Raw genomic sequence first — 14,607 nt, 5'->3', positions numbered from 1 at the left:
TTTTTACAAATCTCTAATTTCTTCTCAATCAAATCCCAAACATATTCAAAATGTTCGAATGTATCTTGATTCAATTAGTAAACAATTGCTAAGTACACATATAACTCAATAACGCTCAAAGTTTAATTAGATTAAATAATTTACTCATGAGAAAAACCCATGATTAAATTAGTAATATGTTTAATATTGACACAGTATTCACCCTGCATGGGTACGTACCCCTGGCCTGAACTACTCTCTCGTCTTCCCAACCAATCAGAGACCCTCTTCATAGTTCCCATGCAGGTGGAATGGAATCATAGAATTAGAATCCATTGTCATTCTATAGAATCCATTCTGACACTGTGTTGAATGAGGGGAAGAGAACGTGACCAAAGATGGAGGAGGAGATAGTGGAAGGAGGAGGATATCAGAAAGCAGGAGGGTTTCGGAAACAGAAAATGCACTGTGTCTGCATCTAAAATTACACCCTATTTCCTACACAGTGTACTACTTTTGACCAGAGCCCTATGGGCCTTCGTTAAAAGTAGTGCAACACATAGGGAATAGGGTGCCATTTGGGACGTAAGCCTGTGTGTGTTTGTTTTCCTGCCTATACAGGATCCACAGTGTGGATTCCACAGTACACATCCTGCCTGTTCCCCCTGTCTCTCCACGGGGCTGGTACAGTTCACTTGATGACCCTTGCTGTGCTTCAATATGGGCTGTGCTGGAGAAATGCCAACCTACTTCGTCTTTTTGTCCAGGTCTTTTTGGGCACAAACGTTGTTGTGACAATGGAGAGGGCTTAGGCGGGCTAACAAGAGACAGGGTGCGTTTCTATTCAGATAGAAATGCCATGTATAGAGCGGACACGAATGCCTGTTTTCCATGGCAAAGGACGATGTCTGTTCTACATTATATATTTCTATCTGAATGTTACGCAACACGCCACCCTCCTGATTAAGCCTCTGATTGGTGTTCTGAAGGGGGAGTAGAGGAGGGAGGGGCTTCTAGTGTTACTGAATACAGTGAGGGTGGAGGGGGGGTCGTGATGAACTAAACATTTATTACAATGACATTTCTATCAAAAGCAACGGGAATACTCAGTTGATGATGTCATTTGAATAGGCATGGGACGGTGATATATGTTAGAGATTCTTTTTTCTTACAACAGGAGGGGAAGGGGAAATAGGCTAAACAAAATCATTTACTCAAAGGGTGGGGGAGTAAAACACTAAATCTAAAATGTAAAACAAAAACCCATAAGTTAGTGACTTAGGAATAATGAATAGAAATAGTAGTGGTAAGTGGTAAGAAGAAGTAACTATTGATACAAAATAAAGTTGCCAGAGGAGTATAAGATCGATCGGGGACTTGGGTCTGGGATCGTTGGGCAAGGGGCTCTGCTTCGAGGAGGAGGTGTCATTGCTCTCTCTCTCTCTCTCTCGCTCCATCCCTCTCTCCCTCTCTCATCCCTCACTCCTCGCGGAGCTGCAGGCGGTAGCGCTGGTAACGGATCTGGAAGAAGAGCCTCTCTAGCGGCGAACGGCTCATGCCAGGCAGCGTGTAGTCCTCGCTCCCACCCGTCCGCCGGAAGCCCAGCGACTCGTACAGCTTGTGGGCGGCCATTTTGACGGCGGTGGTTCCCAGGACAACAGCGGCGTAGTTGTTGTGCATGGCGAACTCCAGCACGCGGCGCCCCAGCACCTTGGCGATGCCCTTGCCGCGGAAGCGCGAGTCCACCGACATGCGGCGCAGCTCCACCGTGTTATCGTCCTCCCGGCCCTGCGCTGCCACGATGCCGACCACCTGACCCTCCAGCACTGCCACCCAGAAACACGAGCCTGGAGGACCAGAGAGCCTAGTTAGACTCACACACACACAATATACCTACACAACTCACATATCACATACCACACCCAACAGCACCAACACAAATCTGACAGCATATACTTTACATTTAACCCCCAAACGACCTGATGTGAAGAGGCTAAAGCAAAAAGGGAGTGGTAGCAGGACCTATGACTGCCCACAGACTGTCTTTATTGGACCACTGGTTGACTCAGTGAAGGACTGAAGCAATAAGAAGAGAGAGTCTACAACAGGGCTACCCCAATAGCCCCCTACACTATTTGCCCCAAAACCCCCTACACTATTTGCCCCAAAACCCGCTACACTATTTGCCATAACCCTGGGACCTCATTGCAGGCCAGCTAACACCAACATATCATTCATTATACATCACAGACCTCAGAGCCTCTGGCTGAGTGGATCAAATGTAGAGTGGACTCCCATCCCCCAACTATGGCCAGTACAACAATCATTAAAGCCACAATCTGCAATATTTCCTGCTGTTCAATTAAAGGCCATTTTAATGAATTATGCCTACAAGGTGGCAGCCAGGGCTGTTGAAATGGCAGATTGTGGCTTTAACCCGGCAGCACTGCTCATGTGTATCGGGATATCACATTAATTACGGACTGGTGTTAATGAGTTCAGATTACAGAGCAATTAGAGGTTGCTTTACAATGGCTTCTGTCAATTAACACGACCATGTGATTCTGTTAAGATGGCAAACATGAGGATGGTTCACTCTTGGCTGTCCCCATAGAAGAACCCTTTTTTGGTTCCATGTAGAACCCTCTGTGGAAATGGTTCTGCATGGAACCCAAAAGGGTTATCCTATGGGGACAGCCAAATAACCCTTTTAGGTTCTAGATGGCACCTTTTTTCTAAGTGTTGGGAAGACCTGTGTAAAACCTGTGGTAAGGATAGGTTAGCTGCTTTGAGAATATTACAGCACTGTATCATTTACATTTTAGTCATTCAGCATAGCTCTTATCCAGAGCTACTTACAGACAGTGCATTCAACTAAGTTCAGGAGGAAAAAACGACCACATATCACAGTCATTGCAAGACCCTTCTTCGAAAGGGTCTATCAGCAGAATCAGTGCAAGGAAGAAAAGTGCGGATGTGGGTGCAAGAAAGTGAGGTGGATGGACTGTGGCCCTGGCACACACATTATTAAACTATATGAGAGTGTCTGTCCTGTTTGTAAGATATGCCAATTATAGCCTTCTCAAAATCCACTAACTGGATAGATCTACTAAAAGGAAGTAAGGAAGGAGGGATGCTCCACACAAAACCCTCCGGTCACATAGTGGCGGCTGGTGTTTCCATTAGTGATGTCATAATGGCTTTAAATGGACTGAATGAAGTGAAGTGTATCAGAGAGATGGAGAGAATGAGAGAGAGAATAAGAAGGAGAGAGGGAGAAAGAGGTAGGTAGAGAGTGTGAAATTAAAAGCAGATAGAGGCTGGTGCTAACTGCTTAATAACATTATTCGCTCTGAGCTGTCGCTCAGTGTTAGGGCGATTAGACACACTCAGGGAGAGACAGACAGACGAACATGCACAGACAAACACAGACTCACACAGAGAGAAGGACAGACACACACTGACACAGACACACACAGAGAGAAGGACAGACACACACTGACACAGACACACACAGAGAGAAGGACAGACACACACTGACACAGACTCACACAGAGAGAAGGACAGACACACACTGACACAGACACACACAGAGAGAAGGACAGACACACACTGACACAGACACACACTGACACAGACACACACACGTCAACAGTGAAATGTTCATCCACCATGTTACCTGATCAGGAAAAATCTCCTGGTCTTAGTCATAGTAAAAGCAGTTTTATACAGTATTGAAATGTTTTATGCTCAACTTCGTAACGTATTGTTAAGCAAGTCCATGCCTGCCATGTTTTTACCTGTGCAGAGAATTATGTTTGTAAGCATGTCAGATATGAGTTGTATCAACGTGAGTACAAAGATGCCCTGTCAGTCTCTGTTGTAATGTGAGAGTACAGTACCGTCCTCTGTCTGCTGTCTGTCAGTGTTGTAGCTACAGTACCATGTTGGGAGGATGCTGGACAAGTCGTTGGAAAGAAGACTGGCTCGCTATATCCTCATTCTGATAAACCATTTAAGTTTATTTGATTTGCAAACCCCTCCAAGAACTACACGGTGAAAAAAAGATACAATGTTATTTCCTTCAGCAGGCAAAATGTGTGATATGGATGCAACAGTAAACAGTGCTGAAAATAGCATTTTGTCAATGTCAGCGGTATTGGTGACATGTCCTTGTGGTCCAGTACAGCACAGAGAATATTCTTCCTTTTCTGTGACTGACTGACTGGTGAATATAAAACCTGTGTGTCCTTCTGCCAACGGTCCCCGACGCACACACACAATCTGATACTCACGCACACTCACACACTGACTGTCTCGCGCGCACACACACACAGTCACACACATACCAGACGCACATGCACTCTCTCTCGAACACATCACGTCATGGAGCGAGTGGTGAAATGATGCTAATGTGCTGGAGGCCAATGTTATGAGGGATTTAAGGGCCCTCTGGGATTCATTGGATTAATGCTTGATTGAATAAAACAACTGTCAGCTGTACTGCGGCAGGGTCGCCGTGGTAACAAGCCTGCTGATCCAGACACACACTTCATGACATGTGGGCATCCCAGCTGGGGAGGCAGTAGCAGGCAGCTAGATCTGCAAGTGAATGGTGGGCCCAGCCATTTTCCCCATTTGACCTTGTTCATATTGTGTGCAGAGTTTAGAGAGGGTCAGACAATGACTTCTGTAGTCACAATGCAGGAGAATGTATGAGGTGGCTTTGGAATAGCTCCACTTTGGAAGGAGCAGATTCACTCAAGTTACAGTGTACTGTGTCAGTGTCTTTAATTTTCGTTAATTTTTTCTCTCACAAATCTAACACAGTGTCGTGGTATTTCACCTTACAGTCTTATCCTCACGATTTGATTACGAATTCAAAATCAGACTTTAGTTTCCAGGGCTTTATCTCAGTAGAGAGCATGGTGTGAGGTGTGCAGTTAGTTACCCAGCGGCCCCCCCAGAAGGTGGGGGGAAGGGGCGAAAGTAGGGGAGGGGGCAGCCACGCCTCTGAAGCTGAAGCCCTCCCCACCATCTGTCTGAGCAGGGCCTGTGCCAACAGTCAGGACGGGACGGGACAACCAGGCACACCAGCCCGGGCCTAGCTTTGCGAGTGTGGTGTGTGTGTGTGTGTGTGTGTGTGTGTGTGTGTGTGTGTGTGTGTGTGTGTGTGTGTGTGTGTGTGTGTGTGTGTGTGTGTGTGTGTGTGTGTGTGTGTGTGTGTGTGTGTGTGTGTGTGTGTGCGTGTGCGTGCGTGCGTGCGTGTGTGTGTGTGTGTGTGTGCGTGTAAGATACACACCACTTTAGTGTTGCTGTAACTACAGATTAACGGCACGACCATGTTATGGAACACATTTTGTGTTAATAGATTAATAATAGTTTAGATATAAATTGGATATTAGATATTAATAGATTATACTTATTAAAGATGATTCTCTTAAGCTGTGCCTTGTATATACTAGCGATTTAATGTTATGCGTCCCAAATGGCACCCTATTCCCTATAGTGATGAGAGACCATAGGGTGCCATTTGGGACACAGACATGGTCTCTGGTAAAAGCTCAGAGGCATCCCACAGTATTAACCCCTAGGCTGCTGGTTGCATGGTTCAAGGAGCTCTATCTAGCTGCTGTATTTGATGTTATTTAGATTCAAGTAAACTGATTTAGAGAAGCTCAATTCTACTAAGTTGTCATTATCTATATAGCGGAGGTCGCTAACTCCTCTTCAGGTCTGGGCTGGGAATGTGTGTGTATGTGGAGGGGGCTCATGTCCTGTGTCTGCCGCCATGACGAAAGAAAGGGAGGTCGGGGAAACACTGAAGCAAGCTTTCTCTTCCTACTTCTCCCTCTCTTCCTCCTTTGGGAAGCAGGGGCTATGAGAAGAAGGGATCTGCTGGTTACGAGTCAGATATGGAGAACGAGAGGAGAGGAGATCATTCATTTGTCTTCAGTCCTCCTGTATTGGTATATGGGGAGGGGGCAATAGGGAGGGGTTGGGGGGTAGACAAGGGAGCTGATCTATCATAGCCCCGGGGCAGACCAAGATGAGCAGGGGGGGGGGGCTTGGGTTAAACCAGGCTGAGAGGACTCTACCACCGACCAAAAGGGGGAGGGATGGGTCGACTGGAAAGATGCAGACAAAATCTCAGGGCAGCAAAGGGGAATGGAAGGAGAGAGAGAGCTTCCAAGGGGAATGGAAGGAGAGAGAGAACTTCCAAGGGGAATGGAAGGAGAGAGGGAGCTTCCAAGGGGAATGGAAGGAGAGAGAGAGCTTCCAAGGGGAATGGAAGGAGAGAGAGAGCTTCCAAGGGGAATGGAAGGAGAGAGAGAGCTTCCAAGTGCTCTAAACGTAAGGAGTTTTGACTCAGGATTTATTGTGACTGCATTTTCTCTTCCATTTAACATTTCCATTTACGTCATTTAGCAGACGCTCTTATCCAGAGCGACTTACTCTTCTAACTGGTATAGGAAAAGAATATGCTGCCTGCCTGTAATGCATGTGCGTGGGCTGGAGACAGTTAAATATGGCGTGATGTTATGATATGACTATGAACCCCCCTACCCCCCCTCCCTTTTTATTGTGCTTAACAAGATTATCGTCTATCCTTTCAGTTGAAACATATGAGGGTAATTCAGTTGATAAGCGTTGAGTCTAGACAGCGTACACCCTGACTGTGTGTGTGTCTAAGATTAAACAAAAGCTCATTAACAGCGTGTGTGTGCTTAAAGTGTGTGTGTGTACATACTCGTTACAGATCACCCCTATCTTAGGGTTAAGCGTGTGCGTGTGCGCGTGTGTGTGTGCGTGATATCTGCAGTGTGAGGCCTCCTCACCCCCCCAGTCACAGACCCCTCCCCCCACCTGGCATTCTCCCTCCCCTGGGAACAGAGTGCATGCTGGGAGTATGGATCTGCCTGACACCTACACCACACCCTGACAGATGAGACTAGGACAAGGAGACCAGGGGCGTACACCCAAACACACACATTAAGGTGTATGGAAACACACGGCACACGCGCACACACACAGATCTCAAGACCTACAAGCTCCAGCATATCAACCTGTGTCCAGTCATACATAATACTTCCAGCCCCTTGTATGTTTACAACCCCACACAAACACACACCCTGCCCTCTGTCTTCGTCAGAGCTCCATTAGCTCTGAGACAGTGTAGGTGCATTAATCACTAAAGGGGCTGCAGCACTGGCCTTTTCCCATTAATTTTACTACCCTGCCCGGCTAATCACTCTGTGTGTGTGCATGCGTCCACTCGTCCAACTTAGGTCCTCTCAGTCCTAGGGTCAGAGGCTAGGAGCGATCATAAAAAGTCCCTTTCCCCCTCCTCTTCCTTTAAAGCACTACCCAAAACCATTTTTAGGAACCACTAAGATGATGTGGCATAAGGCAGAGGAAGAAGCGCTATTATCTGTGTCTCACCCACATACTCATAAAGATCGGACCACATTATTGGTCATCCATTAAAGATCGGACCACATTATTGAACATCCATTAAAGATCGGATTGGTCACCTGGGAGTGACTAACTATAGTGTTCAGAAACAATAATGTTGTTAACATCTCATTTTTCCTCTGGTGTGGGTCCATTGTTACCTGGCTACCCAGACTCCTTGCTCTGGCCAAATGCTACGCCACGCCCACGGACATTAGTTTCCTCTCCGCAATGAGTCTGGATCTGAGTACCTCCCAGACTCTTCACAGAATGCGAACACATTCAGGGCCGTCTGATTGGTCCATAAACCGATGGGTTGGGCCAGAGCCAGAACACACGTGGGTAAAGCAGCGGTTTCGTCATTGGCTTTGATACTCTGATTGGTTAGAGACGATCCAATCGCTGATGAATTTGTTTTGTACAACGCCCCTCGTGCCCCTCGTCACCACAAACGACTTCAATGATGGCAGTCTCAGACTGAAGTAGGTAGCGAACAACAGAGCAGCGGAAGAATAGAGTGTGAGTCATCAGGTCCATTTTTCTTTACTAGTATTGATTCAAATTATGGTTTTTGAGGAGCGGTTCTGTGCTATTGACGTGTTTTTGGTTGCATCATTGTATTATGAATGACTAAGACGCTTACTGAAATTTGCTATGACGTTTATAGAACATAAACTCAGTGACATCTAGTAGATAGATAGTCCTCTTGGATGGAGAATAAAGAATATACTGGAGCTGGGATGAAAGATCCTATAATCTCCTCTCTCTCTCTTACTCTCTCTCTCTCCGTGTGACGTCTAACCCAGTTCTCCACAGCTACTGTTACATCTTCAACAGGGGAGACAGGAAGAAAGGGAGCGGAAGGAGGAAAGATGGGAGCCACATTTATCTACTGTGTGTAACTACCTCAGCTGATGAGGGAGACCCTTTTGTCTGTTCTCTACCCAGCAAACCCTATCACCACACACACGTGCAAGTGCACACACTCAAATATAGCCTAGCCGTGAAGCAAACCCTCCCCCATATCCCTATCCAATGCTCCCATTTTCTACCTCGCCTTCACCCTCTCTCTCTCACCCTCTCTCTCTCTCTTTCTCTTTCAGCAGAGCTAAGATCAGCAGTAGGTACCAGGGAGTGACAGTAGTGGTGTACCTGCACTCACCGTCATTAGCAGGGAAGTGAATAGGTGCAGACTGTTGGCTATCTGCGTCCCAAATGCCATTTGGGATTCAGCCGTAGATTGTTCTGTCTAGACAGGACCCTGCATGGGACAGGATGTGGCCAGACTCAGATATGAGGATAACGACCTATCTGGCCAGTGTTATCACTGCCCTGGGGCTCAGGATGGAACCAGGTGACTGTAGTGTGGAGTCACCTTGGCCCACCTACTTATCTACTAGGTTGAGTCCCAAATGGCACCCTATCCCCTACATAGTGCACTACTTTTGACCAGAGCCCAATGGGAATAGGGTGACATTTGGGATTGGGCCCAAGCTTTATACTGTCATGTTGAAGTTGTACAGTAGGTAAAGGAGCTTGGTTTTGCCTTGTGCCTATTCACGCCATTGAGGTATAAAAGAACTGGAGACTGCATCCAAGATGTCCAACCGTTGTTTTAAGCATAATGTACTCAAGTTCGCATACGCCGATTCATGGACCGTCTATATCTGGGTTGCAGCCTGTTTACACGGCCCAACTTCACATGCGCAGAGGTAGAAACCGTGCTTCCAGACCGGAACCCTGGCCCCTGGATTCACACCCCTCGCTTTGTCTTGTATAACAGCCTATAAGGCCTTGTTGCTGTGTATTGTGTATGCTTGGTATAGACTACAACACAGTGGTGTAAATGTACAGGCCAGATGATTCAGTAAAGTGGATTGATTGGTTGGTTAATGAAACATAATTTATTGATTGGTTGATAGTACCAAAGGGATTTCAGGGAGAACTCATGCTGGTAGAATGAATGTCCTGGTTCTTTTGTTGTTAAGAATCCCTAGTTAAACCACCACCCCAATGTCCCTATTGTTCCTGGTATGGCCTATGCACACACACACACACAGACACACACACACACACACCTATGAGCTGAGCAGAGGACTGAGGTAACAGCTGGCCTTTAGTGCCGATAAACGCACACACACACACACTGAAGAAGAGATAACGGTATTTATATTTTCCTGGCTAGTTGAGGCTGGTAGACATAACCATGTTGCTGCTCATCGTCTGTTAATTGTGTTAAACCCCAGTGACTGGCCCTCCCACCCTGCACTGTATGACTCACTGACTACTGACACATACACATACACTGCCCATGGCAGGAACATGAGGGCTGGAGGTCACTGTAAATCATCACTCTCTCACTAACATCATGTAGACGTTTGCTCTTTCCCTCTCTTCTCTCTCTCTCTCTCTCTCTCTCTCTCTCTCTCTTACACACACACACAGTCTCTATCTGACAGACCCATACACACACACACACACACACACACACACACACAGTCTCTATCTGACAGACCGATACACACACACACACACAGTCTCTATCTGACAGACCCATACACACACACACACACACACAGTCTCTATCTGACAGACCCATACACACACACACACACACACACACACACACAGTCTCTATCTGACAGACCCATACACACACACACACACACACACACACAGTCTCTATCTGACAGACCGATACACACACACACACATACACACACACACACACACAGTTTCTATCTGACAGACCCATACACACACACACACAGTCTCTCTCTGACAGACCCATACACACACACACAGTCTCTCTCTGAAAGACCCATACGCTCACACATACAAACACACACAAAAGACCTGCATGGGTTAATCCCATTAATATCCTGTGTGACTCCTACACACACACACACACACACACACACACTGGATAACTGTGGCTAGCGGACACAAAGTGAAAGACAAATAGAAAAATCAATGATGGGCTTAACGAACACCTGCCCTTAAGTAACTTCCAAATAGGGTCCGATTGACCCCAAAATGTAGGGTGGATGGAAGTGTATGTGTGGGATGTGGGGGTGTGTGTGAGTGTGTTAGAGAGAGAAAAATAGAGGTTTGATTTGATTATAGCCCAATGTTTTGGAATGGAACAAGGAGGAAGTGTGGTCACAGCTCACTTCCTCTTATCAGAATGGAAGGAAGTGTTTCGGATCATAAGAGAGTAATTGATTTTCCTAGTTAGGGACTGTAGTTGAGGAAATGACTCCAATGAGGCTTGGCCGACATTGAGTGGACGGACTGCTGCAGAAAGTGTATCAGCAGTTTCCATCTCAGAATCAATAGGCTCAGTAACATGGTGTGCCCTGGCTCCCTCTGTAACTAAGTAGAGCGGAGCGGAGCGAGTCGCCCCGCATACTTAATAGGCAGGCAGACTGCCTCTGAACACACAGGCTGCATCCCAAATGGCACACTATTCCCTACATAGTGCACTAGTTTTGACCAGCTATGACACTGAGAGAGACTCTATACTTTGTGTGTGTGGGAGGGGATGGGAGGGTGTGTGTGTGTGTGTGTGGGCTGGGGGGGGGTCATTTAAATGCTTTCAAAGGGGTATGTGATTCCATATTTTCATAGGGCTATGTTTTGTATCCCATAATTTTTTTCAATCCCATAATTCACTAAAAGCATAATATCTGTGGATGAACATTATATGCTGACAAAGACAACAGATCATATATTTCCACAGAATGTATATAGTTTCTGTTTTGTGTCCAATCTACCACTACCCCTCTTACCTGTGGGTTTCATGTAATACTCCTCGATGTCCGCCATGTCAGTTTGGAGCGCGCAGGCCAGATAGTTGTGGATAACTTTGCTGCTGTAGAAGTAGCGCGCGCCCATTAGAACGAACGGCGCACAGCAGGTCAGCGCGAGGGATTTGCTCACAGCAAAGCACATTACTATGGAGATAAGGAAGAAAAATAAACGATACCTGTCAGAAAAGAGAATCAAATGTTGGATTTTGGCGGAAGTCACACACATAATATATATTATATAACCAAACAGTGACATTCCAAAAATAAGTTACTTAAAAATAAATAAGATCAGTCCCTAATTTCACACATTTAGTTTACTGTAGAGAAAGCGATTGACACCCGACGAGCAAAACATCACATGACATCCTATGTTGAGTCTATGTATTTATTTGACTGGATGCAAACAGATATCCTACACAGCCTATCAATATCATCTCTGGTCCATTTACAGTCAGTGATTTTTGGAGTAGCCTATTTCTCTGATTTGGCCGCACGGTTGCGCCAGAGTGGAACCCACCACACAGACAGGTTGTGCAGCGGCATTGCATGTTATTATGTTGTCGTCTGGTCTGACATGCAATCATCTTTTACTCCATTGCACCACGACATGGCGTGTTTACTGTCAACATTGACATTAGGCTACATTGTAGCGACGTGGTTCTAAATTATAGCGTCATATCCATATTATACACACATTTTCAGACTAAATGTCAACAGTGAAAAAGGCTAGGCCTATGTGTGATGTTTTGTTGGTAATTATGGTCACTTACCACGGCACAGACAAAGGCATGAGGTGTACAAAAGTCTTGTTTTAGATGGTGTACATTTAAATGACAATAATGATCATGGAATATATATACAGCCTAATTGAATTGTTATTCGTAATTTGGTGCGTAATGCCATTCATTCACATCATAGACCAGGCTATTTGTAATGCGTCTGACCATATGGATCAAGTGTGCCATAAGAACACCCATGCATTTCATACATGAGGAAAATTAAGAAATTAACATCTCCAGTAATTAATTATAAACAATGCCAACATGCACACATGGCTAGTGGTGGTGGTGCATAAACGCATTGCCATTCTATTCATTAATTCATGCATCCAACCCAACCGGCAACTGGCATCATTGCCCCCTACATGCCCACCCAACATGCCCACCGGCTACATGCACCATGCGTTTTAGCCATGCCTTTGTGTTGCGGTTTGATGCGGTGCTGCACATGAGCTACACTACATGCCGGTATAGAGGATCCAGCACACATCCACACATGAACTCGAGAAGAAATTGACAATTATTAAATGTATTTTATGTTGTTATTGAATTTGTATAATATGAAATCCTTTTCCTCTTGATGAAAGTTTCACATAGCATGTATTTGTGCCATTAAATGAATAAAGCATTTTAAAAAAGAAAGAAAACGAATTATAAATTGACACATCGATGCTCCAACAGATTATGGCTTTCCTTCAACTGCATTTCAACTCACTTCTAACTTTTTACAAATCTATATATATTTTACAATAATTGGTTTTCATGTGTTAGTATGGATGGGCTATTCATCAATAATGTCTTAATTAATAATTTGCAAATACATGGGTAAAATGAAAATAGTTTTTCAATGAGTAATGGCAACTTTTAACGAATTTCAGGCCAGTAAATCATTAAGTATATGGGAAATCTTGTCACTTACGTGTCAGAAGAACATATAAGAATTGGGTTTGACTTTGCTGTAATATGCCTCTGAATGCGGTGTTGGGTATTCTCTCCATGATCCCCTCATAAAAGATGCGGCGCACTTCCACATGGTCAGTGCGCTCAAACTCACGGATAAAAACCGTATCTTTCCTCACATAATTTTCCTCGATAGGATTCGGTGCCGGTGTGGAAGAAGTCCACATTTGTGAGGAGGAAACGATAATAGAATCTTTTTTGGTCCCTTGTATGGCATCGTGTTCATCCGCAACAATTTTAGTCTCGCAAACCATTTTTGGAGACGAACAATGCATGCAACTGGCCTCAAATAACTTTAACCTCGGAAATAATATAAATGGGATATGATGCGTTTATAAATGTGGAAAGAAAAAAGACGGGGAGTGTTTCTGCTGCAACCCTGAGCGTTTCTGCATGACCAAGGGTTGCAGGCAAACATTTAGCCTATTTATAATGGCCTGTAGTGGATGCATTCAGATTCAGGGGCCAGGGTGGTCCACACATCGTACACATTGGCTGAGGCGCTACGCCATTCGATTGTGATAGGCGGATAGAGACAAGAGAGGCACCCCTTCAAATTATTTTAAAAACCTCAACATTCCTCTCATTGTTCCGGCGAAATTTCACACGTGTGTATGAGGGGGACAGGGAGGGTGGGCTTGCGTAAGGGTATTTCTGAACAGGTAGGCTAATGGGGCCCTTTGAAGCTCACCCGAAACAACCCGGCATGCACCAGTGCACCTGCAGCGGGAGCTGCGCCAGACCCTCTTCTTGGATGACTGAAATGGAACGTCTTTACAGAATGGATAAGACACGTTCATATGAGGACACATGAGCTTTGATGCATCAAAATATATAAGGGCACTTGGTGATGGTTGGACTTTGTACGGAGAATGGTTAGGGAACTGACTGTGTCCTATGTTAAGGTCTGGTTGTGGCGCGGCGCTACGCTCCTCCCGGCTGTGTGCCTCTTTCGATCCCCGGTATCTTGACTGACAGTTCTGCTGCACTGCAGTGATTCCTCCCCGGCTTTATACTCTCGCCTCACCCGTCCTTTCTCCAGACAGTTTCCTTATGACAGCGTTTTGGTGTATCATCGTTCATTAATTCACGTAATTCACTGACTGTAGGCTATGCCACAGGCACAGCCTAGGCTATATTATAATATAGGCTACGTTCACTGTTAATAAAATGTAATTAATTCACATAGGCTATAGCCTAATTCACTATTAACATTCATTCAATGTTCTATTTAATTCTGGCCATAGGCCTATGCCTCACTGGATGTATCAATCAGAATGCATATAATGTGATGTTGCGCTCGTTAACAATATAGGCTTATCACAACGGATAAAGTTTCACTTAACCTAACGCTGAAGAAAATGCATTTTTATAAGATGAGTAGGTATAGGCACGTTACTGTCGAGGTATAGGCAAGTTACTATCGCATTGAACTGAGCTAGGCTAGTTTAGACTAGAATCACAGACGACACCTCCTCTTCCTCCCCGCAACCCTAAACCCTAGCCTTAACCAATACCTTACCCTAACCTTATCATATTATCATAACCCTTACCTAACCTTAACCGTTCTATATGTCAACTTCAATGGGGTGACGTCAGAGTTGGGACGTCCCTTTTCCACC

The 14,607-nt window shown here is 45.3% G+C and overlaps 1 protein-coding gene across 1 annotated transcript; it reads right to left on the bottom strand.

Moving 5' to 3' along the window:
• Positions 1 to 1,018: 1,018 nt before the first annotated feature.
• Positions 1,019 to 13,371, bottom strand: nat8l (N-acetyltransferase 8-like). Its single transcript, XM_045225556.1, has 3 exons — positions 12,945 to 13,371; positions 11,226 to 11,390; positions 1,019 to 1,826 (listed from the first exon to the last, which is right to left on the bottom strand). The coding sequence occupies exons 1-3, from the start codon at positions 13,258 to 13,260 to the stop codon at positions 1,459 to 1,461; spliced, it is 849 nt and encodes a 282-aa protein (XP_045081491.1). The 5' UTR covers positions 13,261 to 13,371; the 3' UTR covers positions 1,019 to 1,458.
• Positions 13,372 to 14,607: the final 1,236 nt, after the last annotated feature.

This window comes from Coregonus clupeaformis, chromosome 16 (genome assembly GCF_020615455.1).
Source record: "Coregonus clupeaformis isolate EN_2021a chromosome 16, ASM2061545v1, whole genome shotgun sequence".
Lineage (NCBI taxonomy): Eukaryota > Metazoa > Chordata > Actinopteri > Salmoniformes > Salmonidae > Coregonus > Coregonus clupeaformis.
This window is presented reverse-complemented; position numbering and strand designations above follow the sequence as displayed.